General features: G+C 47.7%; 2 protein-coding genes across 3 annotated transcripts in view; both read right to left on the bottom strand.

Moving 5' to 3' along the window:
• Positions 1 to 2431: 2431 nt before the first annotated feature.
• On the bottom strand, positions 2432 to 5440 carry LOC131212886 (leucine-rich repeat-containing G-protein coupled receptor 4-like). 2 transcript variants are annotated; one of them, XR_009156933.1, is made up of 2 exons: positions 3371 to 5440; positions 2432 to 3281 (listed from the first exon to the last, which is right to left on the bottom strand). XR_009156933.1 is itself a non-coding variant. In XM_058206955.1 (2 exons), the coding sequence occupies exon 1, from the start codon at positions 5404 to 5406 to the stop codon at positions 4069 to 4071; it is 1338 nt and encodes a 445-aa protein (XP_058062938.1). In that variant the 5' UTR covers positions 5407 to 5440; the 3' UTR covers positions 2432 to 3281; positions 4036 to 4068. The 2 variants fall into 2 exon arrangements, 1 of the variants encoding a protein (XP_058062938.1); XM_058206955.1 differs by having other exon boundaries at positions 4036 to 5440.
• A 3044-nt stretch (positions 5441 to 8484) lies between these two features.
• Positions 8485 to 27768, bottom strand: part of LOC131208747 (zwei Ig domain protein zig-8-like) — a 39692-nt gene continuing 20408 nt past the window's right edge. The window contains exons 3-7 of the mRNA XM_058201585.1: positions 13523 to 13689; positions 11305 to 11515; positions 9017 to 9144; positions 8722 to 8890; positions 8485 to 8618 (exon numbers count right to left, since the gene is read on the bottom strand). Of these exons, the coding sequence (XP_058057568.1) occupies positions 8485 to 8618; positions 8722 to 8890; positions 9017 to 9144; positions 11305 to 11515; positions 13523 to 13689 (809 nt within the window). The remainder of the gene's footprint in view (positions 8619 to 8721; positions 8891 to 9016; positions 9145 to 11304; positions 11516 to 13522; positions 13690 to 27768) is intronic.

The following is a 27768-nucleotide window of genomic DNA, read 5'->3' as shown; positions in this document are numbered from 1 at the left end:
ATCGGGCGAGGCATTCGGGCGGAAAACTGGGCCTCCGATTGGCAGACAAAGAAGATCTCGGCCACTCGTACCCACATGGAGGACCCTGGGCGCGCACACGGCTCGTCGGACACACGTTCGGCCGAGTATGCAAATCGAGTCCCTCAGCTAGACAGTTCTGTCCCGGGGTCCACCGGGGATACGGAAAACAAAGCAAACGATAAAGCGCGCCGGAGGAAGAGCCAGACGGACAGGAAGAGAAGTAAGTGGCCTACGGAACCGAATGATGAACTTCGCGACGCAGGATTGTGGCAGACCGACGTATTCCCGGTGGTAGTTCCCGTGCTCCTCGCCCCTCGGCCATCGTCGGAGTTTAGGGTTGAGTTTGGGTTCCTCCATGGACGGCGTAGGTTGGGGCCTTCATTCTGACAACTTTTCTGCTGGGTCCGCTGGTCAGCAGCCAGGCGCCCGGATCCGGCAAGTCACACACGGCCCCGGGCCGACGTTGTTCCGGTGAATTGCGAGCATCTCGCTGGGGAACGCCAGAAGCAAATTCAGTCACCGACGGCGCACGGGTTTCGGCCGTTTAAAGGGAGTGGCTTTCGAAGGTGCCACTTTCAAGCTGACTCCCCTATCCGGCCGACGAGACAGACGATGGTCACGCCAGGAGAGCTCGGGTTACGTAGCCGCAGAACACGATTGCTCGCCACGAAAGTTATACAATTATTTTCGGCGTTATTGGGATGAAACTTTTGACGGACTCCTTCCGTCTAGATCCGTACATTAAATATGCCTCGCGGACTATTGTTTTGTGGGTTTTCGTAAATAAATGTGTTATTTAGGCGAGCGGGTTTTCGCCACCGGGGGAAATATAACTCCTGCGCCTTTTCATTGACAACCGGACGGAATATTTCGGACCAAGGACTCGGTGGGTGCGCTATTGTTGCAATGCGTCCCCAGCACGTACCTGCGCACGTAGTTGGCTCTATTTTATGCACAGATGCAGCCGGCCATAAAAAGGGATTCTCCAGAAAAAAGGGGCCCGGGAGAAAAATAAGCGGTCCGCAGCTGAAAAGCTGACATCTGCAAAAACAGAGCAAAGCGGCCTCAACCGGTGCAAATGCAAAATAAATTCAGCCCCCATAAGAATGGCCAGCGGCCATTTTGATCTTTCGTAAGCAAAAAGATTTGGTTATGCATCACGCTTTTTACCACGAAACCGAAACGTGTGCATGGCGGATCGGATGGATTTTTTCTCGCAACTGTCGTGGGCCTCTGCTCCCGACAAACTTATTGGCCGAATTGGGATCGGGAAGGCCGCAAAAAAGGCCGACATTCGGCCAGCAAGGAGACCGCAGCACGGATCAGCACTTTCGGCACGGTCTAGGTCCTGTGAATTTGTTGTCATCAGTAGCTCTTGTGGAGCGGAACCGGGAGGCCGTATCGTCTCCGAGAACCGGCCTCACTTAACACATTGGTATTGGTTTATTATCTGGAAAGTTCAATCCGTGCCTAAAATCATCCGATTTTAAGGGAACAAAACCCGAATACCACATTCTGAATCAGCCAACAAACCATCCGCACATGAGTATGTTGCCGGATTTCTGGCGAACACCAACCACTTCCAGGACCATCTGTCTCCTCTGCCTGACGACTTCCGAGCACGGCACGGTGGACGCAATCGAGCACGTAAGCCGATCCAAGGAAACCATGTTTTCAGCACCATTTAACACTATAAAAGACGACACTGTAACCGGTCGAAGTAACGGGGGCAGTAAGTGCGGCGCGGAATATGCCTTTCCGTGGCGTCCATGCTTTTGACACTTTTCCTGTTATGCTGGCTTACAACTTTACACAGGTCGGCGGAAGTGCGTGTTCCTTGACCCGATAATGCCAGGTTAATGCCGGGGTGTGGTACGAAAGCAATACGAAAATTTGGCGGCGTGAAGTAGCGATTAATCATAACTAAGTTATGCGTGACAGCGATCGGGCGGACATTAGTTTGGTGTAAGGTGATCATTCGTCAGTTAATTTAAATTATCGTGATGCCCAGCACAGTCGATGGCTATCAATTATAGACCGAACTGGCCAAGTCATCGTTAAATGGACATAAAAACTAGATTGGCTCAAAGGTGAAATGATTTTAGGTTTCATTCGCTCTCCGATCGGTGGCACCAATTTACGTCCGAATTTTGGTGCCAGCCGCATGGACCGCTGAATGTACAAGATTATTAAATTGCACCGACAGCCTCGCACGGCGGGTCTTAATGGCATTATCTTGGCGCATGCCGGTGGTGGCGATTGCGCCCGGATCAGTTCCGGGTCCGGAGTGAATGAGTGTTTCCTAGATAAAGCAGAGCCACCAAATGCGCGAATTTAGTGTGTACCCGAGGCTTTGTGACTTTGTCCACTAGCGGCACATGTAAATGGAGTGGCGGTGGTGAAAGCGCTTGAAATCGATTAAAGTAATTTATTTGGAAATTAATTAAAATTCAGCGCTCGCTTCCAATCCGCGAACTATTCACACGCCAATTCGCACTGTTCCGGCGTGAAACCCGGTGCCGTTATCGGGCACCAGGATGGTCGACCATCCTGCTGGCCCTCTAGGGAACGGGGTTTGCGGTGTCCACAAGCGAACGGGCAGCATGCGGAGAGGGTGATTTCGTTACGCCGAGCGCTGGCTAACTCACTTCCACGTTGGATGATAAAACGAAATAAAACCCACAAAGACCTCCCGTGGGGCCCAAGTGGTACCACCCAACCCAACCAGAGAGTCCAGTGTCGGTAATAACCCGCCGCCGGTTGCCGGTTAGTGGGAAGATGGTGCGGATTTGCTGCGGATCCGGTGCACATGGCCCGACCGTTTGGCGATGTAAATTGCTGACCATGGACAGCAATTTGGTTGTTTTTTGGTTCCCGAATTTGCTCCACTCGGCTACGAGTTCCCTCCGGACGCTCCGTTTATTGGATAAACGTTCCGGGTCTTAGCACTGCCCGCACGTCCGTTCTCTCTAGTAATGGGTTAGTCAAACTCCACGCACCGCGCCCCGGCGATGGTTTTCGATCGGAATGATCCGTGGCTCGTTGTGCTAATGTTTGCATTTTTTGTACCTGTAAATCGAATTATGCAAATCGCTAAATGGGGCCACAGCAACACGGCCAGTGCATGTTCGAACGTGAAGTGTGGTTAAGAATGGGTGTTCTGACGCTTGCGAAGGCCATGTTTTGGGGGCGCCATGAGCCGGATGTTTTGTGGCGCCATGAAGTCTACGGAGGCTGCGGACCCCGGGGCGAGATCCATACTAAAATCATAGAAATATTAAATGATTCAGTGTTAATCAAATTCAACACGCGGTACGGCTGCGGTTTTCATATTTATCGAAATCCCTACCAGCGAATGGCTAGGTGAACAACGCTATCGACGAGTATTGTTTCGCAACCACGACAATCCGGCGGAATTGCAGTCAGCCACAGTAATAATTAAACTCCTACGTGAGTTAAAGTTATGGTGTCATTCACGCGATGTCAAATTATGGCAAAACTTTAAATATACAGGGGCAAGTGGTAGGTGCGATATTGTTGAAATCCGTAACCACATTGTTGATCCTACTCGAAATCTATGGACGCGTGGACACATGGGAACTGAGTGTGGCTTCCGATTGTAGTTAGTAAACAAAACGGGTTGTGACCACGAAAACCACCGGAAAGATAATTGATGCCATTGTTGATCCTTTGGTGTGAAAATCGATATCGCGTTTTTGGGTGACACGAGGCGTACGGTGGTCGGTCGGCCGGTCTAGAAACAACATATTGATCGACTCATTAATCCGCCACATCAACCGGGAGCAAGTAAATAAACCGCCCAACGATGGCGGTTGGTGGGCATCGCGTTGCTAGGTTACTGATTAGATTGACTACGTTGATTGATTCGACAAACAGATATGGAGCTGACGCCTTTCCACAGATTTCGCGGCGCTTTTTGCAACTGTCACATGATGATGGGAGTTTCAGCGTATGTGAAGTAAAAGTATAAGGATATTCCGTTGATTTCAGTACCGTTTTATGTTGTGTGCTACTACATCCGGGTTGTTACGGCTCGCACTTGATACCATCGACGTTCGGTCGGTCGGAGATAAATTCTCCCTGATCGAGGACCAGCTTGAGCGAACCGAGCAGATCGATCAAATCGTAGCAGCGCACCAAATTGTTCTGGATGCCAAAGCTTTGGAGGCTTTTGTTTCGCGTCAGCTGCTTCGCATTGACGTAGGTTATTTTATTCCCGTGCAGCAGTAAAGTTTTCAGGTACTTGAGCGGTACGAACACGAGAAAGTTCATCTCCTTGATCTCGTTGTACGATAGGTCGATCTCGTCGATCAGGTCGTACTTGCGCATCGAGAACGTGCCAAACTCCACGTGCCAGATGAGGTTGTGGCGAAGGTTTACAAAGTTGAGCGACTGCAGCTCAGCGAAAATGCCAATCGGTAGCTCGGTAACTAGATTGTGCGACAAATCTAGCGAGGCGAGGGAAGCGAGATCGTCGAAGATGTTGCGTGGCACGCCGTCGAACGAGAAGTTCATGCGGGACATTTCGAGGCTGTACAGGTACGGTAGGTTGTGTAGGAAGTCGAAATTCTTCAACTGTACGCTGCCAGATATGATTAGCGTGCGCAGGTACGTCTGGTTGTCGAACGCATAAGGGCCGACACCGAGGAGCTTGTTGTTTTGGAGGTCGATCTTTGAGGCGTGCGTGAATGCGTTGTTCTCGATGATGCTGATGCTGTTGTTCGACAGGTTGAACTCTATCCCCTGGCCGTTGATAGCAAAGGCTCCCGAAGCAATTTTGGCTATCGAATTACTGCTCAAATCGAGCGATCTAAGGCTAGTGAGATGCGCAAACATGCCCACCGGCACCGTTGAGATGCGGTTGTCGCTCATGTCCAACCTAGTCAATTGCGCCATCTTCGAGAACGTTTGGATGTCGATCAAGTCCAGCTCAAGCTTCATCTCGGACATGTCCAACTCTCTGAGTCCAGTAAGCGACCGAAGGAAGGCAAAGTCTTTGAGCGTTGGGTTACCCTTTAGAGTGAGCTCACGGAGCTCCTCGGGCCACTCGAAAGCTTTCGGAGATATTTCACGCAAACGGTTGAAGGAAACGTCGAGCCCGTTGATCGTGCTGAAGGTGTTTTCTTCGATGCGCACCAGATTGATGGCATCCGCTTTCACTCGGCGGATGTACGGAATCGGCGGCAGCGTATGAATGTGGCTGTCGAAAAACTCAATCCAATCCTGATACCCTTCGTTACGAATCTCCTTGAAGCGATCCTCGTCGGTGGCGTAGATGTTTTTGAGCAAACACTTGCCATCGACAGCTTCGCACGTTAAGCGGATGATGGCCGGTTCCGATGCTGGCAGTAAAGATGCCAGCATAACGATGGGCGCAAAACACGCGAACCACACTCGACACATGTTGCGGATGTACTGAGCATTCCATTGGAATAGCTTGTAAGAAGATTACGAGACCGGTTTCAATCGCGTTTGTTATCAGCACCCGAGAACGTAAACCATCGGCCGGTTCTTGCTAGAAAGTGGGCTATATTTTGAAGTGATAACCACTTTGAGGCGTTGGCATGTTATGTAAAATAGAAAAGAAACAAATTGAAAAGAAAGAAAAGTCGATTGTTTATTATTAAGTTTCATTGTTTGTTTTTTATTTCTTACTTCAACCAGTTCGGCTCTAATGTTTGTGGTTCACATCTGAAGTACAAAGTAACTTTCCTTTGGGATTTGTGTTCTGGTTGGCTAGAGTATGGTTTTGACCTGGCGGTCTGACCGCTCAGCATTACTGATACTCTTATATTGCCAGTTTGCCGGTAGATTACTTTAATGTTTGTCCAACACTCGTGCAAACTCGGGTTTGAACAAACGTTTCAACTTTTTCGTTTTCGGTTTCCGACTTTCAGTTTTGAAAGTATCTGTTCCCGTAGTTCCGGTCAGCGTAATGTTTTCTTTCGTTATCGTGAACTTTTTACCCTTGATCCGTGTATCCGAATAATCCGTATTTGGTTTTGTCTGTCCACTCGGATCACATGTTGGTATTCGACGTAAGACATTTAAAAAATGTCCATCGACTGCCCGTTCGTGTTCATTCGCTAGTCTCCAAATGAGTTTTCTTCGAGTTTTTATTTGGTTCGCTTCGAGTTTTATTTGCGAATTCAACTGCTTCTTGAGCTGAGCCGAACAACGCGGGATTGAAAATATGTTGGAATGGGATTTCGTCGCAGCGTCGTAGGTTGCTAAGCAACCGTAGGGATAGTAACGATCGATTGCGTTGACAACTGTGTTTTTTTTGGTTGACAGAGATTGTAGAGAATTTTATGTATAACAATGACAGAAACTCTGTCCGTTTCAGAGTTTGCTCCTAGTTTGTGCATTATTCCTTTGCTACACGATTGATTTCGAACTTTCCCTCTTTCTCTTTTCCAGTCCGAATCCTGCCTCCTGTGTCCTGGTTTTTTGCCGCTCCGCACTTCATTACCGTTGTTTTCGATTTTGTTATAATTTATTACCAACTTTCTTGAACAGCGCTTGAATGCCTTCGATAAATTTCCGAATGAATAACCATCCGCTTTGTCGAACCGATTCGACATTGGCAACTGCACCCAGCAATCCTATGGTGCCGTGCGAATGCTTTTGATTTTTCCGCGCCATGGACCGCGCCTTATTTTTAATTTATTATACAAAGTTAAAACCCGGACCGAAAGCAAACATAAAACAAAAACTTTCGTTTTCAACTATCGTTCCAGCGCCGACCAACACCAACGAGCTCGGTGCTCGATATTGGAGCACCATGGAGCACGTCCTTTGGGGCGAATTGTTGCGGCCTTTCGTAAGTAATAGTTGAAACACTAAATGTTTGTCGTTGGCCAGCACCGGGCCGATAATTTGTTCGCCCTTCGAAGGGAGTGTGTATCGGCGGTGCGATGTCTCGTGATTCACAACGCTTCCCATTATTTGATATGTCAACAATTGTTCAATAGACAAACATGGTTGAGATAGTTTTGCTGTTCTTAACCGTGCTTTTCGCAATAAAATAAACTTATCGTGTCTTTGCTTTCGAAACAACGGTAGACGAAATCGCGTCATGTAAAAACTTTTAATTACACCATAACGGCCAGTTACTTGTTTCTTAATTCTTTTTGCATGTTCGATGTGAAACGAAAACGGTACAAATTTCTCTATCCATAAAGGTTTGTCATTCGTTTAAACCAAATTGCTCCGCATCAGTACACTACGCAATGCTGGTTTCAGTCAACCTAAAGTAGTGTACTAAATCAGTTACGTTTATTTACATATTTTGTCTTCTAAGCGATATTTTATATACACATGGTGGTTCTGTACAAATTAGATAATTGAAATAACTAACCCGCCCGCGTTTTCCTAACCGTGGCCGTTCTCATTTTTGGATTGTAAAAGAGACGACCCGGGAAGTGAACTTTTTGAGCTCGAATGGGTGCTCCACTTTGGTGACGCATTTCGCACGATGATATTCAAACAACTCTTGGCCAAACCACTAGTCACAAAACGAAGAATAATGTATCCGTCGTGATCGGTTGAGTTCAAAAGTTAGTAGTAGTTTGAGGAAATTATTCGCCATGCATGGTGAAGGATTGTAGCACTTTGGACGTATGAATATGGTGGCGTGTAACACTCAATATTAGATGATTGAATATCTAGGCTTTCTGTACAAAAAATGTATATAAAAATAAGGCACGAAACGAACGAAAAAAATGAAATTCTGGTTTAGTTAATTTAGATGCAAATCTACACTCTATTTCGCATTTTCCACATTCAAATTGGTCAAAACCAAGAAGAAATGGAAAGAGGATTCGAAAATGTTGTGTGAAAATGAAAACCAAGCCACATAACGACATGGCCGGGTACAGTCTGGTTGGCCTATCAGTCTTTATCATTAAGAGTAACTAAGGCTGTTAACAAAACGTTGCACGCGTCCTATCTGAATTCAAACGGACAACTCATTTGAATATTGTGTCGGATCAGGGTGAGATCTCAATGATACGAACCCAGCTGTAGTCGAAAGTTTCGGTATCCATCGGAGCTCGGGAAGCAGTGCAACAGTGTGTACGGTTTCCGGTGCCATGATCCGACTTCAATCAATTCCAAACACTTTCCCGGCAGGTTCAAAATTAAGGTTAGCAGATAATCCAGATAATCCTCCTGCCACCGTTCAGTCGGAGAGCGGGTGCAGACAGGGGTTTGTTGTTTGTGCATTGTGAAAAACATGTTTGGTTCCAAGTTACTTAAGCGATGTTGGCTTCATTTGTTGCTTCAGACGTCAGCAGAGGGCAGAGTGTTTGATGTTTGATGTTGCCGGCGTCGGTTAAATTCGATATTCCTTAATGCTCGTCGTCGTAACTTTACGCCACTCACATGCACCCGTCCCGGCACTTCGGGCGATGAAAAACTCGCTCGCTCGCTGAAGCATTACTATGTCAGCCGAAAATCCTTCCATCGGATACTGTGGTGGTAGAAGAGCAGAATCGTCGACAGGACGAACGCCACCAGGCTGGGCCCGGAGAGGATGGTCGAGATGCCGTGATGCATTGCCGCGGGGTGTTCTCCTGGAACGAAGGGTGTGGGATACGGGGGACTTTTCACTAGCCAGAAGCACGCGCGATGCAATGGACCTGCGCCACACAGAGACACCGGGAGTCGTACACTTACCATTTAGTATGTGCACCCGCACGGATGCCGGATTGGCGTTCGACGGCTCGCAGGTGTACTGGCCAGAGTCGCTGGCGATGGCCTTCTGCACCAACAGACGGCTGGTCGTCAGGATGCCCTTTTCGGTGACGAGCGAAATGCCTCCCCGGGGCGAGTCGAAATTAATGTCCTGCGTTAGAGTGAAAGGGCGAAAAGCGCGCAGATCGAGTTGACAATTGGCTTACGCGGCTCCTTGGAGCCCAAATTACGTGGCCAATCCACACAGGACTTTATTCGGGGGGCTGGCCTTACTTACATCTCGATTGTGCTTCCACACGACGGCCGGCGGTGGCTCGGGGGAATACTTAACGATGCAGGTGAGATTTATCGTTGAGCCTTTATTGATAAATAAATCAGGGCCACCGTTAATCTCTGTCACTGGTTCTTGAAGGAATAAATGTTGGCCATCGAAGGCAATCGAAACAGCGGTAGCGTGTTTGGTGTACAAATGGTCCCCAATGTCGTCCATCAGCCGGGGAGCGAATCGATGAGTTTGAAAAACCGGCGGGACCATCACAAGCAGGCGACGACAGGAAGGTGTGAATGAGAAGGGAGGGAGAAAACAAGATGGCTTATTAAGTTATTTGCTCGATCGCAGCAACATGATCCAAAAGGAGTTAAGACAGGAGGTAGTCGATCAAAGATGGCGTCCGTAGTTGCGCCATTATTTTACAATTAAAACAAGCATAGTTCACTTCATATTTTGCGCTCGAGGATTATTTTAAACTTATACCAACGACTGTCTATTAAACCCAAATCCAATCGCAATCCAGTTAAAGTGAGTAATGAATTGGCGTTTAGGATCTGCCAATTTGCTTGTGGTTGGCTGTGATTGTGATGACAAACCGAGAGCAGGAGCAATCGGTGGACGGGAACAATGTTTTGCACATTAATTTTATTAATTCATCCACTGGCCATGAAAATTCCTTTGGAAGTTTATTGCATGAGGGTTGTGGTCTTTATCATAAAAATGTAGCCCACAGACTGTATCGCTCGATGAATTGCTTATTTGTAGATTGTTTATAAAAATTAATAACTCACTCAACGTCATTCCGATAGCAATAAAGTTCCATCCATGGAAAACAGCGATTCCGCAACATCGAAAGGGCATTTTATGTGTACCATAAGTGCTTCACGCAGCGTGCAGAGAATTATGGTATTAAAATCAAGGATGATAAAAACTCCCATTCACTCTGCCCAATCGGCAGGAATTGTTTGCAGCATATTTATGGACCAAGATCTTGCTGCCGCCACCGCATGTCGGGGCGACATAATTTCGCTCCGCAAACATACGCCATTTCGTAGGTTTTGTTCGTGGAGAGTGAAAAGCAGTTAAAGTTTATTTCTCCTCCTGACCCCTGGCGGCCAGCAAATCGTGAATCGTGTGCGGTTGAAGCGTGGCCATAAAAGCAACAGTACGGACCCGTACCGTACCATATCAATGTGATGTTTGGCGTGTGCTTGGATTTACTCCGGAAAGACACACGGGGGACATGGCAATAATGGCAGGTCGCAACGTTCTCGACGTCGCCACCGAATAGTGTGGCGCAGAGAGGGACGCAGGACGAAAATACACCCAATCCCCGTGGGCACGAATACGAGAACTGTCAGCTGCTCATAATATTGTACATGTTCTACATATTTCATAACATCCGGAAGCCTCCGTTACCGCAGCGCCCGGGTTCCGGTTTCCGGTAAACTGATTTGTCGATGGCGAGCAGCCCTACAGGAGCAGCCGGAGACTCTGTGCCGGCGAAAATCTTTCCTTTCGCTTTGGCCGACTGGCAGCAGCAATGTTGCAACACAGCATTCGGTGGCCGCCCTCCACTGGCGGACAAGGAGCGCATTAGAAGGAATGCTTTTAATGTTGCTTTTTACCATTCCGCTTGGAGCGGCGGAAGATCATAAGAATCCGGCATTCCGGCTCCCGGATGAAATCAGAGAACCCAGTCTTGTGTCCCAGTCTCCCGACGCCAACGCGTTGGCACAGGCCCGAGCTCGATTTCTCTATTTGTTCACCAAACAGGGGGCGCCCGAGTTTGCAGGCAATTGATTATGATTTTTTTCTCCAACTTTGCTCGATTCCTCAGAAACGGCTGCAAACTTCACCAAAGCGCGTGCACGCCAAGGGCTTTGTAATTTTGTTCATTTTAATTTTAACAAAACTTCTCAGCTTACGGCGGGTCGGGTATTTCGACTTTTTGGAGTGCCACCTAGCTGGGGATGTCGCCGTTCTCGCCCGATTTGCTGCCACAAAGCGCAATTCGTAAGCGAACTGGCAAGTGATAGTGACGTGGCCGAAGTTTTACTTGCCGTTGCGGCGAGAAGTGGCTGCTGAGCCAGCGTCAAACTCGAGTGGCCCTTCGGTGCCAAAAGTATCGAAATCGTGCACCAAAGTTGGAATTAAAGTTGCAGCTCACGGCAGGGCTAAAGGGCCAGTAATTGGAATTTCTCTCCGATTCGGTTTCTGCGGCGTCTGGTGTGTCGTAGTTTCGCCGCAACATGCCACACCGGCCACCGGGCAGCATATCACGTAATACTCACCCACTATCGTGAGATAGACAAAGTGTCCGATCGGTGGTGTGGTCGATATTTGACACTCGTAAATGCCGGAATCCTTGCGCTGGGCGTACCGTATCCGGAGTGTCCACTCTTCCGTGTGCGGCGAGTGCATGGCTTCGAAGCGCTGGTCGCTGGTGTAGGTGTAGCGCCCGACCGTCAGCAGGTGGATGTCCCGATGCCGCACCCAGGAAACCTGGAAATGGGAAAATCGAAGGAAGCGGATAAAAACAAACTCCCCGAAGCAGCAAGCTGAAAGCTGAAGATTCACCGAAGGGTTGCTTCGATCTGAAGCAGGACGCAAGACTTGCACTAAATCGCAGACTGCTTAGATGTGACTGCTGAGGTTAAAACATGGAACAAAGCATTGGCGGGCACGGGTTACAAAAAGTCGGAATGAGCCCGATACGAACTGTAAAAAAGAGAGCCAAAAAGTGGCTTGAATTCAAAATACAACTTTGCAGTGATTGCTGGGAGCCGTAGTTTTGCTAAACTTTTTCTTCTCTCTCTTGCAGCGCTTGATGGATTTGGCAAATCGGGTCCGTTCGGAGAGTTTCAATTTTTTTTTGCAGTCAAATGGCCACATAGTTATTTTTCAATTTCTCCGTCGGTATGCAGTTCTGAAGTTGGCTTTCGTTTACACTAATGGCAAATGGTGTCGCGCTGCATACGGTTCCAGCTCTGCTGGCGACAGTTCGAGATTGAAACTGTTCGGAATGGTGAAAATAACCGGTTCGGCTCACTCGGCATCGATGGAATTGTTGAAAACATGTTGCTAAATCATTTGAACGGATTGAACTTTTGAATGAGTTGAAACGAAAAAATAAATAAGCTCCTTTAGAAAGTTGTTCCAACCAAACATTGTTCTTTATCAGCTTTTGAAATAATTGGATGTTCCACCATACAGTACGCTCTGGCGCACTTTTGTGTTTCACACAAAGACGAAAACATCGCCGTATTTTCTGATCCGTTATCCGTTTCGAACTCATTCCACCAGCCCCGGTTCCGGTCCATGTGTTGCGGAGGTTTAATGTACCGTCGTCGGTACCGCCGCCGCCAAGGTGTAATGCAAATGGTTGGGTGCGGTTTTCGGCGCAGTTGATACCGAGCCGAGGCCAGCCAGCCACACACTCGTGGAAATCTCGGTATCACGTCGTTATTTTCCGTAGCGCCGCATTCTCCCGTGGTTGTTACGCGGCTCGTCGTAAGGACAGTAAGCTATTTTTCCTCATTACCCGTACGTTAGACGATGAATTATGGTAAAATGAACCGAGTATCCTGGGCCCTTACGTGGGCCAACTCTTCCACCGAGTGTGAAACCTGCACCATTAGGAATGGCAATCATAATAATAACAATGATAATAAGGGGGTAATTTCTGTGGGTGAGTTTTTTTTTGTTTCCCCGGAGTTCGCCACTTGAGCGGCTCTTCCGAGCTTAGGATGTCGTTGCGGGATCATGAAAAGTGTAAAAGTGACGCTTCCAACACTCCCAGCTCACTGGAACAATGAGGCTGAGTGGTCTGTTTCCGCGTGTGGTTCCGTTCCGTAGAAATCCCTTCGGGCGTTTGAAGGTTCAAAGTGTCACGCTCGTGAGTACGAGTTGGTTTCCTTTCAAACTCTGGTAGAAGTGGAGTTACATAAGTCGAAAGTTTAGTTCCAATTGTTTTAAGTCGCTCAGTACACGTTATGTGCCTAGGTCTGGAAATTCATGCTTCACTGCTTTGCTGGCAACTTCAGATTTTATCTCTTATATGCCATCCAACAATCAAGACACGATACAGCTCGGTCATACCCAAATCTAGCCCTAGCATTAACCCATTAGAACAGATTTAAGCGGCTTCCGTTGGGTGGCCACAGACTGGCGTGTAATTATCGTCTACCCTTAGCCTTGTGCCTTCTGCTCGGCGCAGGACTATAGGCCGGGAGTCGAAAAAAGTTTGAGAGGAAATTGGGGCTTTACTCGACGAGCCGTTGCCGTTGTTGGCAGGAGTCATCATCATCGGCCGTACGGACAGTTGTAATCCGGAAATCGAAGCACCGATATGGCGCTAATTAGGTCAGGTTTTGCAGGGCTCCAGTTCCAACAAATCCCAAACACAGGAAATACAGTCCCAGTTTTTTGTGTCCCATCCCGAACCGTTTTTCTGTCACGGGCTGGTTAACGACGCTGGTGTCGCAAACGGACCGATGCCAGGGCGCTTACCGTGCGATTGCCGAGGTTTTTCACCTTGCAGTTCAGCAGAACCGTTTTGCCGACCAGCCCCGTGATGTTGGTAGCAACGGATGTATCAAAATAAGGCCCAGTTCCCGGCGTTGGCCACTCCTGGAGGAATTCGGTGCGAAACTTTCTCGAACCACCAGCTAGTTCACCTGTGCGAGAGGGAGAAAAGAAGAGCAGAGGAATTCTTTAGTATGTGTGGCCGTGTAGGAATGGTATGGAAAATGAGATGACGCCCAACCGGAAAAACGGGCCTATTCGCGAGGGAAGAATTTGTGTAATATTCGCCCGCCCGCGCGAAGGTGGGTGATGTTAACAAATTGAAACATTCAACATTTTTCCACAACGCACCCCAGCTTCAGTTGGATGGCGTGCTGGGCCGCGCAGAATGGCGTGCTGGGCCGCGCATTTCGAGTGTTCTGGCATTCCCCGAGTGTCGTGTCTGGCTTATGTCGATAATTCTGCGAGAAGTGGAATTTAAATATTAACAAGTGCCGGCGTGTCCCGTGAGAATGCCAGACTTACACGGGAAACATGCGAAACATACATACGGCCCAGCGCACACCTTGGCGGTGGCGTGGCTTTGGCACGCACCTCTTGAGAGAAGTCATCTTTCGAGGACAGCACAAGTGGAAGTTGTCTCGGCCGTTCCGGCCAACCCGAGGAAAAGTTTCCCCTTACAAACATCTTGGCGCGACAGTTTCGAGCGCTTCTGAATGGCCCAGTGTGTGGGGCCCCGGTTTTAATTCCATGTCGGTCGTGTGATGCGGGAATCCCGTTGACGCTCTAAAATGTTGCAAAATTTTACATAATCACTCGCCCAAACGTTCCTCGCCGGCGGATTGTGTGTCGGCTCTGGAAACGGGGGACACAAAGGCGGATAAGCCACACGAAAAGGACATTTAAAACTCTTGTGAAAAACGGTTTTGGAATCGCATTTAGGAATCAAGTAAATGGCACGGGAAGAGAATTGCTCTTGTAAGTTTATTTGGAAGTTAATTTTCGGAGACAGACGAAGGTTTCCTGTGCCGTGTGAGGCATTTTTAAAAGCATGTAAGACGATCCACGCCCCGCAGCATCCGCATCTTTGTGGGGTGCGAAGCCGTGGCTAGGATTCGTGGTTGTGTCGAGAATGGTGAACCTGACCCCTGGCCGAGGAGGCCGAGTACCGGACGAAGACGATGGTGCACTCGAGAAGACGGAACGAAGGATGCCAAGTCGAAGGATGGAAAATGGCCCGAGGGATTTTACGGGTCACTTACGAGCCGCTGTTCTATCAATCCCGGGATCGGAAAGGTCGCCTAGTTTCAGAGTTGCATTCCGTGGAATGATTGATCTGATTTCGCCCTCATTTACCCCAGCCAGCGGCACCTCAGGCCCATCGATCGGTTCGGGTTCTGGTTTTTTTTTTACGAAAAGGAATTGGAAAAGCGGGCCGTAAGTGAAAAGAGCGAGTAATGGCTAAATGAAAATGTTTGTTATAATTATCATGCGCAACCCGGCCGGAGGTCACGGGGGCCGCCCATCCATCATCGTGCACGATAAGCTCCCTTCGGCCAGGCCACGCTTGACGGGCTCGCCCTGTTCCGGTGTTGAGTCACGAGATTAACATTAAATGAATGAACCGCCCGGCCGCCACCCACCGGGATTAAATCCTGATAAAGTTCGGAAAAACCGGAAAGTGAGGGGCTCGTTGCGTGGCCTTTTAAGGTACTTGGCCCGTTGGCGTGGGTCATCCGACCACCGTGACGGGGGCGAATGTGAACAGTAATTGGAAAATCTCCCGGCATGTGGCGCGGACTTTGGCCGCCGTGAATTTGAATTTGGTCCCGCCCCGTCGGTTATTGGATCGTCGGCGGGTTGGGATTGTTTTTATTTATTTTATTTAAATCCCCCGCCCCACGCCGCCCGAACCCATCGGAGCCCCGGTGTGAGGGTTGAAAGGATTTGCTCCCCAATCTATCGGGGGAAATCGGAAATCTGTATCTTAACTGAATCCGGGTTTTGATGTACAACGTCCTGCCCGGGAGACTGGCGGGAGTAGTTTTTTATCCATTCGGTCAAAGTTTATCGGACCGGTAACGGGCGGTGACATTTCGGCATTTTAAATCTCGCGCATGTTTTGGAACGGATCGGAGGCTTACATTGCATGTGATTAAAATTGCATCCAACGCTCCGCAGGACGCCATCGGCGGAGCTTTTCCTTTTGACAATGTTCCGTTAATGGGGTCCGAGCGGTCCGCGAAAGGCATTATGCAATATTTACATAAATTCAATTTCATCGTCAATTTAAAATTCGTTAGCTTTTACGTCTCTGCTCCCGTGGTTCGATCACTTTACAGTGGTTTAAGTCTTTTTATCAATTGATTAAAAGAGAGACCGATTTATTATTCGACACCCAACTTTGTAGTTGTACCTTGGGAATTGTGGACATGGCGTCAAACTGAATTCCTTCTTACAGCTCATAACCTGTTTCATTTTACAAACTCTGCCCTAGATGTATTTGTAACGTGCAAGGAAACAGTGCCTATCGTGCTGGATATCATGGTTCTACCCGTCTCCTAGCCTGGCCATGGATTGGCCGGTTATGTTCGCGTGACGTAACGAAAAGGAAACCTCTTATGAAACGGCTCCGAAAGGGCTCCGAAGTCACCGCGTTGCAACGACGGATAAAATTGAAAAGGAAATAAGCCACATTGTGGTGTTTCCTGTTTGGGGCTGCCTCAGCCGCAACACAGAGTACGGCAGGAGGATGACAGCTCGAGAACACGACAACGGGTTGGAAGAACCGTTTATATAGCCATGGCCGCTGACCTTTGCAGGAAATGAGAAAACGGGAAATCTCTATAATCTCTCGTATGACGATTGAAAGCTGTTATAATAAGGTTTTTGCCATGCAGCGTTAAGAGCTACGAAAGAGTCTAAACAGTCTTTTGATAATACTCTGTTTAACTTGTTTCGCATAAAACTTTTTGTTTTATTTCATTAAAACAAGTGCCCTTCATGTCGCCTCGTTTGATAGGAAACAGAATGAACATCTGTTTTTAGTAATTCTGTTGAACACTAATTTGCTATCTGCTTATCATCAACAGCCGTGACATGTTGATAGAAGCCCTTGACTGACCCTCAGTTACACGAAGCTCACCCTCTGAATGATGCTTCGTAGCGAAATTAGGTTAGCGTGTCTTAGCCTCAAAGGCGAAGAACTCACCGCTGCAGCAGATTATGTTTTTTTGAAGTATCGTTACCAAACAATGGAAAGTGAAAGATTCCAAGGAGGCAGGTTCGGAATGTGGCCCAGTACGGCTTAGTTCTATCGGAATACCGTGTCGTAGTGTGGAGTAGGTAATAAAATATTTGTGACATAAATTCGCCGACATTTATTATTCATTGCTGGTGCTGCGTTACGCTAAGACAGGCAGAAGTAAGGCAAAACCGATGAGTTGCTTCAAAATGCCTGTCGAGAAGCTGTTGGATTTTTGCTGTGCCCTCGGGAACGGTAATCTGTGTTTTATGCTTGACGAATTTCCTGGTCTTGCCGGGATTTCGTCGTAAGCTCTCGAGAGGATTGCTTTCTTTCGCTCGGTCGCCACGACTTTCAAAAACTACATGTCGCTGATAACACAACTATGCGAAACGTGCCACTGACACTGAAGGCGATTTTGTCCGCACCACACACCCGGTCGGGGGTCGGTTGACATGCACCATAAAGGGCTGCACAGCGAACGACTTTCTTCAGTGAGACCAAGTGGGACCTTTCATTCCACTCGAGCCGGTCCTTTGATGTGTCGACCGATACGGGGAAAAGTACCTGCAGCATCCGGACGTCGTCATCTTTTTCGGAGAGCGCATTATGTCGGTCCGTTTGCTATTTTCCGCATCACTGCGAGTTCCGCTGTTGGGACACGAGTTCGAACGAAAAAAAGTGTTTTTGAAAGGTGACATTAATTGATTTATGTGACAGGCCATTTCCGTTGCACATGTCGCTCTCCGGCTCCGAAGCCACCCAGCCCGAACTCATCGATTACGGCATTACTGCGCGCCATGGTGCAAGGAAGAAACATCCGGCTTCCGGATGCGATCTGGAGTGCAGCGGTGGATATACAACCAGCGAGCAGCCAACAACGGACAGCTGCCCGTGAAGCTGCGGCGGGGACGGGACGAACATCTATCAATCGATTTGGGTGATTTCGACAGATGATTTGGATAGCCGTGCGTGCGTGATTTTCTACCGACGCCACCGCCACGTCGGTTCAAATTTATTGCATTTCACTAATGGATCCACCAGCCTTGCCTCGGTGTATTGAACGCGCACAAAGCCTCGATACAAAGAAAGGAATCAGTTTTGTTAACGGGGACGGATGCAAAAAGTTATGACGACGACCTCCCTCGAGCGTTGATCGTCTTGCGAAAGAGAGAGAGAGCGTACGAAAGTGATAATAAAATATTTCCCGGGATCATGTCAACGAGCCGAGCCTGAGTGCTTAAGACCGCCGCCAAACAGTCAGCCGAAGAAAGTGGAAAAACCCTCGGTCGTGTTTTCGACGAAACCGAAGGAGTTGCCCGGTGGTTGCATCCTCCCATTCACACGATCCATTTAACTCGCCAACCAAACTGATACTAATGGTGGTCGCGTGAGCAAACACGATGTGTCTTGTGCGGTTCGAGCAAGTTCTTTTTCAGTTCAGCGGAAAAGAAAATACGGGGCTACACATGTCTTCAGATATCCGCCTCTCTTCGTAGTGGCCATATGTACACAGAGTTTAAAAGTATCACGACTGTTTCGGAACTCGTTTGCCACACTTAAACCGCCACTGGGGTTGGGTTTTGAAGCTCCCTTCAATTTTCTCAGATCAAAGTGACCCCAAGTTTTGCACGAAAATCCATTAGAAACCCATTTAGAGGGTCACTATGCCTGGGCGCGTCCTAAAGTGGCATTAGTTCACCCGCTGGTGGCCGAATTTGCGTTGATCCTTCGAAAGAAGGGCCTGCTCGTGGTAGGCTCACGGGCTTTGGGCGCTACCCCGATGGACAGCCAGGAAGGGTCAGAGACAATCAAATTACACTTGCCGGGGCCACAGGCACACACCGGCTAAGCCGACGTGCGTTTCTGCGGCGCTTGGGTGAAGTTTCTGCTCGAATGGCATTTTTAATGGCGGGTAGCACGTCACACACTCAGAATAAACGATACGGCAATAATCATAATCATATACAAATTCGCCTCGATCCCCCATAAACTGGGTCGCGGGTTGCCGGAGGTCGCGCCAGAAGTGCCCGGGGGGGCTTTTTGGGAAGGTTTGTGACACCTTTCACGCTGGCTTAGGCAGGGCACCCGCTCCCGACGGGTGAATTGGTGGCGATTTGAACGTCGGCGGGGATGACCCTCGAAATGGAGGTCGAGCTCTGCTCGTATCGCGCCTTTGGCCGCAAACAGACATGGAGGCGCCTGGTCGGGGGTGGCATTTGGCGCAAAGAAAACGGAAGATAATTATTAGGGGCGCAGGTAGAGACCCAATTTTAAACTGTTTTACGGCGCTCATTACACATTCCCGCATTGCTGAGTGCGGAGGTTTTCCAGTACGAATTTACGAATGTGTTTAATTTTTACGGCGTTGTTTGCTGGAACAACACCGGAAAGTTTGTGTGGCAATCTGTTAGGGTCGGTTATTGGCAGCCGAAATCGAAGAGTCGAGTTTTATCTGAGTTGACCCAAGGAGATAATCACCAAAAAGTAACCCTCAATTTTTTGCCAAAAAATCGGACATTTAGTGAAAAAGGTTCCTTTTAGCGGTCGATTCAACAGAGGCGGAATGAAGTCAAAATATTAAATCAAATGAAATGTGAGAAACGTTAAGGTGATAGTATCAATATTTCAAAGTGCACGTGCATGGCCGAACCGAAGCACCGGTTGGCTGTGGAAGACAAAGTTTATTACTTATTGCACACTGAAATGCAGTTCTCCGTTACTTATGACTTGGAAGCGGGTTTCAATTAACTTCCCCGCACAACGCCACGATACGACGAGATGCATCCGTTTTGATAGCAGATAACGGGCAGCGTCAGCCTCGGCCATGAAAGCGATTCTAAGAAGGATGGCGACTATTCAACGGAAAATTTATTCAACCCGTGCCATTGGGGAACGATTTCCGTTTTGAGTGGTTTGTCCTGTGTTTAATTAGTTTTCCAAATTTATGGTTTTACAGTGATTCACAGAAAACGGCTGCCAGCTTTAAGGGTTAAGGTCTTCCTTTCAGACGCCAGTTTACTGTCATGGTGGACGTCGACGAATTGACAGTTTGATGTTTGAGGTTTGCTTCGATGAAGCAGATTCTTCCGTGACGTTGAGTTCAAATAAAAATGACAAGGGTAAAATATTGAACATTCCAGGCTCACTTTAAATTGAATCGTGAACACTCCCAAAAGAGTTACAGAAAGTTACCGACATTGATGAACTAGAAATTAATGGCGATGATGGTATGGCGTCGTCAATACCTATAATGGATTGTATCTCCTCGCCGCCACAGGTTGTAAAACATTCTATTTGTCTGTCCTGTTTTCAACATTTCCAATCAAACTGTATTTACATATCACCTGGCAACAGCGGAACTCGAATCGAATGAAAGGGGCGAATTTATTATCCAGATCCCGGTCCCGGTACGGGTGTGCAAAATATAATAAACCAAAACACGTACCCATAAACCGGGAGCCGGACGTATCCATAGCATGCTTTGCCGGACCCTCGTGCTTCGTGACAATTTTACATATGGCGCTGACGTGGGTAGGTTTGCCACCACTTCTTAACGAACCACACGCAGCGGTAACGATGCACTCAGCTCGCATCGACGACGATCGAGGAGTTTTGGAAAATAAAAAAGGAAACGAAAGAAACTTTGTCGGTGTCCCGAAATTTATGTTCCAAACAATTTCGAATTGATGTTGTCCCATGTTGTTACAGAGCATCACCCTTCGAATGGGGGAGGGCAATCCTTGCCGACCTTTGACGGCACGGGGCGTATAAGCATGAAATTATTAGGAAAAACGAAACAAAAATCATCTCCCTGTGCGACGTGAGGGGGACCTTGCGATAAAACGTATCCATGCGAGGAGTGTCGTGCGTGTTGTAAGAAACCCCCCCCCCCCCCCGGGCCAAGGTCCTTTCGTTTTTGCTATTCGATCCATCCATAGAAAAGGGGCTAAAAAAGCGAACGGGATCCAAATTCATTCTGCTCACTGAGACGGTGCGAAGAACTCGAATGATTTTATTTCTCCGTACGAGCGTCCCTGGTTCGATGGACTTCGGCACCGAACCGTTCACTTATGTTCTCACTCAGACGTCCCTCAGACAACTCGGAGGTACATGTCACCTTCTGAGAAGCGAGCGATGTCGATGGTAGCCGTTTGATAAATTGCGTAATTTCGGGAGTGAGTCGAGTTTATTACGTTTATGTCTGAGACATTTTCATCGTGTCCCTCCGTGGGACGGGTTGGAACAGTGCGAGGTTCGAGGTCGAATGGAAGGCGATGGTTCATTGCGCAAGAAAAATACTTATCCCCAGCAGAACGGGAACCAGCAGCCGGGTCCGCACGCCGGAGAGAAGTCATACGAGAGAAGAGATTTGGACCAACCGACCGGTGGGTGGATGGCGCAAACGTCGGAAAGATGTTTTATCTCTATCAATTTTGTTTGCCCCGATGGAAGGACGTTGTTGTGTACACGTTGCTTTCTTTGGCCCTGCGCCTAACAATACGGATATATTTCTGGATTCGGTATCGGAAATGCGGGACATTTTGGTGGCAAACATTCGGGGAAGAAACATCCGTCCGTCCGAGAAAAGAGCAACCGAACGGAAGGCGGAAGCGGATCCGATATTGGCCGTATTTTTAGAGAAGGTTACTGCAAAGCTTTTACTTACCGCTTGGCTCCGCTTGGCTTCCCGCGTGACCAAACGGGTCCCTAGGGAGCTGCCGGTCTTCGAAGTGGTCTTAGTTAGTGAGTGGATGGCTTGATTTTTATGAGACCCACTTCCGTCAGACGAAGCGAGGGTGCGCCAAAAGGTTGATCGAGGTTGGTGCCGTCAATTTAGAGGTAAACCTTGAATCGGAAGGCCCTCACGACAGGCGGGCTTACCGCACGGATTTACTTATGAAAAGTCCAACAAACAGACAGAGCGATTGTCAACTTTATCATAAACGCTGCTCGTTATCATAATGGTTTTATTGGCGGCGGGAATTTGTTTGATTGGCGCTTAGTGGCGCGGGATTGACAGAATTAACAACGGGATAAGCTTATGAATGGTTGATGCGACATAAATTGTGACGCTAAATCGGGCATTGTTAAACACAATAGGACTCTAACCAACACGGTTGAAGTTCGCTTCATCTTTTAACAATTATAAAATCCAATTAACCACCGCCACCGCCATTTTAATTCTATTGTTGTTTGCTGATTAGTTTAACGGCCGAACTCAACCGGAACCGGAGTTAGCGAACGGAGAAGTAAAAACAACAATGTGATATGATTCGATTTTTTAATTAAAATGTTTTGCACAAAGCGAGCTTAGCGGTAGGTTTACGGTGTCTGGTTTGAATTTTTTGTGAGACGATTGTCGCGCCACTTTTCGCGCCGCTTCACAGGAAGTGCGTACGCAAAATGCTGGCCGTGAAAACAATTTTATAACAACAAATACCACGCACGGTGTGTGTGTATGTGTGTGGTTTGGAAAATACTTTATTCCTCCCGACCCGACACCCCGCTGAAGTTGATGAGGGAAGCGATGAATTTTATATTTTTTACCTTCACTCAAACCGGGGTTTTTGCTGCCCCATCGTCAGTGGCACTCTATGGATTGATGTGGTTTTGTGGCGCAAGTGGTCATTTGCTCGTTCCTCGTCCTTCGTGGTAATCCCACAATGCTTCGAGCGATGTTCTATTGTCCGGGCGTTGCGAGCATGAAAACGGAGCGGCGGAGTGCTTTGAATGCTTTAAACTCCGATTGAAAATGTTTAGCTTAAGCACTTCAACGAGGTGCATTGAATTGAAATCATAATTCCTGTCAGGCAACGAAATTGTATGCAAATTAAAACCGCACTGGGGAGAAGAAAACAATCGAACGTTGCCGGTTATGGACTGTTACTGCCGAATCTGTGTTTGATACACCGTAAATCCCAAAAACTAGATGACTTAGTGGTCGTAGCCAAAACTCGAGCACGGCTGCGGCGAGAGCCGCAGGACATTAAGCTTGTTAATATTTTGGCCTTATTTAAATGTACCATAAAATCACCGGCGAGGCGGACCGGTGCGGAGTGTAGGGATAAAAAAACAACTTTTTTAATGAGATTCCATTGCTTAGTGCTTAACTTTGTTCTCCGCCTTCGCGGAGGGGGCACCTTCGGTAACAATGGCCCACAAGGCCCCTATTGGTGTTTGGAAGTAAATTTCATAGACATCCCGTTGGGCGAGCTAGTCTCGGCGCGGCTTTCGGAAGTTATTCGCTTGTCGTAAATTAGAGAAAACGATAAAAATCCTGAAGTTTAGTTAACTTTTTAAACCCTCACCAGGGTCCCGGCGCGCAACTTACTTTCTGGACACTTGGATCCGGACATAATGTGGCGGCGAAGGTGGTCATCGTCGCAGGACACCGCAGGACGATGGGCGGTGACCCCATTGTGTGCGGAGTCGAACCGGGTGAAAGTTCTGTATGAATGCCTCGTTACCGGTACTAGTCGTAAAACGGTCCGGCGGGGTGCCCCGTCGTCATTCGACTTCTTCGGCAGTTCGGCGATCCGGGGTTGGTTGGCGAAAGGAATTTGGAAGCCGGTGGACGGCGGCGTGTCTTTTAAATGCGTTGCGACAACCGACAATTGATCGCCTCGGGATCGTGCCGTGAGCGGTGAACTGAGGAGCGAAAGGTTACTCCTACGTTACTCTTCGAAATATGGCGCCTTCCAGAGGTTTCTACTAGCCGCGAATTTGCTCCCAACAACGCGGCCGCAGGAGCGACAAGTTGTCCCTGGAGCAGTGTCAAAAGTTAATGAAACATAATGAAGTTAGTACCGGTTTTTTTTGTGGTTGAACCATTTATCAACAAGCTTTAGAAGTTGAAAGAGAACTTTTCTGCGGGTTGTCGGAAATCTTTATCGGCCTGGGCTAAGAACATTGACAATAAATCATGATAAAGAAAATTTGAAATTTTGTCTTCAGGCCCAATTCGCTTGCCTCTCGTATCGATCCGCAGAATAACATTTTTAGTTATTGGCGGCTAGCGGAGTTTTAGATTATATAAATAAAACTTTTCTCATTACTGTTAGCTATGTTTGTAGGTTTGTTGTGCCTTTTAGTTTTCCCAGTTACGTTTGCTTAAAAATTTTATTTCAATAATTTCTAGGGAAAACCTGTGCCGGTGAAAACCCACTGAACCAAGATGATTCCAATGCTACAAAGCGATCATCTCAACCTGATAAACTCAATAACGTTAGGAAGGATTTCCGTCGCGACACGGTAAGACCACCGGGACCTGGTGGGCAGTGAATCGAATCATGTCTAAACATACTACGCCGAAATAAGAGCAACAACCTGGCTGGCGGGAGACTGGAGCTAAAATTTAATATTATTGATGCCTCGTGGACGTGGGAGCGTCCAAAGTTCATTGTTATTTTATTTGTGCAAAGTTGATCCTGCTCCGCCAGGACCGCCCCGCGGCTGCCCTATGACGGGTCAACAGAGTGCACACGAGCCCTCGGTGCTTGGGGTGTGTGTTTGTGCAAGGTTTTTCTTTTTTTGTAGAGAAATTCAACAATTTTTCCCTGCTCGCCGCTCGAGGGTCGTAAAGTGAGCCAAAGCGGTATAGAGTATGATAAACATCATCACATATTTTGTGATGGATGGAAATAAATTTTATTTGGCGTAAACTTTCGACGGAAAATTTACCGCTCATTTCCAGCTTCCGTTATCTGCACTGCCGTGCACCATCGGCGCTCATATAAAAGAATACGTACGTGGAGCCGGCATCGGAGCGGGTCGAGCTGGCCAACCTGGGTGGAGGATTTTTGCAAATTTTCTGTTCAAGTTTCATCGGGCATGAAGCGCACCGTCTCTCCACCGCCGACACCGCCGGAACTACCGGAAAATCAAAAGCCCACGTACCCGGCGAGAAGAAAGCCGTCAAATTTTGCTTGCCAATGCAGAAAACGTAAAATTGTCATCGCCGGAACGCCAGGCCAGCAACTTTTTAGGGCGCCTCACTGACTGCCGGGTCCTGGTGCTGATGATGATGCTGATGGTTGCTGTGGAAATCGGCACGAGTGCACGTTTTGAGATTTGCACACATGTTACTACATTCCGGACGCTTTTGACGATCGGAATATCGCCGTCGTAACACACCGGGGTGCTCCGTGCGAAGAACCTGTACTCGGCCAGGTTTGTTGGTTAATTTTTTTGCCTTTGCCGGGCAGAATAAAACGTGCCCTGCTGATCTGGCAACAAAAACGGCCGACGGTTGGGACGGTGCAAAGCAGAAGAAAATCGAATGACAATGATTCGGGCCCTGCGTGAGCGTGGCTCATTTGGCTGTGCCCCATCGTAACCAATGGCAACGGGCACAAAAGAAAGAAAAGTCGTTCATACGCATTTTCCTCGCATTTGGCGGGAAAAGTCCCGAAGGCGGAATGGTGGAAATGATTCGAGAGCGTACCAAATACGCAAACAGCATATACCGTACGTACAATTACCAAATGGAAAGTGTAAAATTCGTTCAACTCGGATGCTGGCAAACTGGGAACGAACGAGACCACAGGGCAAGTGGGAAAAACACCTCGTTTGTAAGTGCACGGATGTAGGGCGGTTTATTGGCGGAAGTTCCCGAGAGATAACATTGGCTGAACAGTGTTTTCGTTTGGCTTGTGTATTTTCCGTCATTTGGATCGAAAAAAGCGTGTGGTTGGGACAGGCGCGATAAGCAAAAGAAGCGTGACCGAGGAGCCTAATTCGATATCGTTCGAAGCAAAAAATTTACCATAAACGAACCGAAGAGGGACAGTGAATAGATTCAGGTTCACAAGAATGGAAAGCTTTTGCGATTCAAAAGCTATTTAGGAGTACCGAAGGAAAATGCGCATGGAAGTTTGCTAAACGGAGTCCCATCTCCAGTGTTCGGCTTCAAAACTACTTTCACCCAAGGCTCCCAAGTTAGCTAACGGTAACCATAGAAACCAACCCTCTTCTCAGCACAATCAAAGCAATCAACATATAGTTTTCCCGCAGACAAGGGTTGACATGTTATTCGACAGCTGACAAGGGAGCACCATTTTAAAGCCCACAGTTTCACCACGTTACTTAATTTCGCATAAACAAGTTGGCGCTAGCCCGACCCCGAATGCGGTATGCTATCTATCGCTTCAGGTTGAACAGGTTTATACTTTAGTTTTAGTTAAACAACCGTTTATAGCCGGAGCAACGCACTATAATGAGCCGTAAAAACCTCTCACTCAGTGAGACAACTCAAATTTTGTGAACCGAAGTGTCAAAGAAAATTAGATAATTCAATATGTCCAACTGTTGATATGCGGCGGGCGAGATGCTATCGTCTGTGTTTTGCTTGAACGAGGTTTTTGGTTTCGTGGCTGAAACAATAGACACTCCTCTGCCAACATCATCACTCCTTTTGGCTGATTTCGGGGCCGATAGTAGTGCATTAAAAAGTAGGATCACTTGCGAAAAGGGGCACCGGTGATAACAGTTGTCAAAAAGCTTCACAAGCTGTCGACAGGCTATGAAATGGAAAAATTTTTTTTTTGCACAGCTCGATGGAAGCACGATGGTGGACATTAAAAGATATGCTGTCTCATTATGAAGAGCAAATATTGCCAACTGTCGGCGTTCGGTTTTTATATCACAAAAAAATGGACGACAGATTTGTGCTCCCGTTCCGACGGCGCCGTATCGGCCAGTGACAACCACATGTCCGAACAAAAGTTTACTAAACCAACGCATTACACCGGAGGCCAAGATTCAACAGTTTTACGAGCAATAAAACGGAACGCCTCGGCCGCTTTACAGCGGAAACCGGATCTTTTCGCAGCCGCAAAGACAGCAAAGTTTTGATGGAGCAGCACCTAACTGGTTTCACTTTAAATATGATGGTGGGCCCGAAAAACATAAACATAGACAATTAAATAGTTATTTTATGTTTCATATTGGTATAAAGACTGTGTGACTGAGGGTGTTAAAAAGTGAGATTTATTTTGTGCTACTTTTATTAGCACAATGCGTGTGGCTTCGCCAGAAGGGAATTGTGTATCAGTGGAAACTCCATGCCTTTTTAATAAATATTTTCTCTCCGCTTTAATCGCTCCATTGCCCGGGCTGCTTGGATAAAAAACAAATGGATTGCAACAAATGGAGCAAGTTGTAAAAGCTTTGCAACTTATTTACGCACCGGTAACCTGCAAAGCGCCGTGCTGAACAGGCAGACAAGCTGTAAAATCCAACCCAGCTCCCTAAGCATTAGCCTAATGGATGGGCGTGTAATTTGTAAGACTTTTCGATACAGTTCGAAGGATCAGCATGATATTTTCCGTTCATTCATCAAAGAACCCGGAAACGGTATTAGGGGATAAAGTGGAACAACTTCTGCATTAGTTCGACGAGGGTGTTAACGTGGCGCCCTTCTTATCGAACAGACAGTTCAAGGCACAAGATTTGCGCAGGATGGATTTAGGTTTGGTGTTAAACAAGCCCAACAGTAGAGAAATTAGTTTTACTAAAATAGTCAGAAAAACACTTAATCCTGGTTGGTGAACGTAAATCATCGAAACCATGGTGACCGCACCTTGCCGAATGGCGAACCGTTGCGTAAGACACATGGCACACTATGATGCTCGGAAGTATGGCGGATACTCTTTACTAATCATCACAATCACGTCTCGAGGACATCGGTGCTTATTATTTATTCCGTCGTTGATTATTTTTCCGCCCGGAGGATCCGATGGAACGTGCCATCGTTCGGGTCTTCGAGGTACGTCCGTTGGGCTTTTCGGTGGTTTCTTTTATCCGCACATCGGCTGCCCGTCTGCCCAGGTACCTGGGGCCAAGCCCTAACCGTCTCGAGGGTAAAACCCTTGTTATGGGAAGGTTAGTGAGTAGTAGGGAAATAAATTTATCACGTCCATCGAGAAGTCCATCGTTAAGTGGTGTTACGGACGAAACTCGTGAAACGAACACACGACCTGATAGA

Source organism: Anopheles bellator, chromosome 2 (assembly GCF_943735745.2).
Source record: "Anopheles bellator chromosome 2, idAnoBellAS_SP24_06.2, whole genome shotgun sequence".
Classification (NCBI taxonomy): domain Eukaryota; kingdom Metazoa; phylum Arthropoda; class Insecta; order Diptera; family Culicidae; genus Anopheles; species Anopheles bellator.
This window is presented reverse-complemented; position numbering and strand designations above follow the sequence as displayed.

What these genes read in the sequence shown, in the direction of transcription:
- LOC131212886 (XM_058206955.1), bottom strand. Translation starts at nt 5,406, where the DNA reads ATGCTGGCATCTTTACTGCCAGCATCGGAACCGGCCATCATCCGCTTA.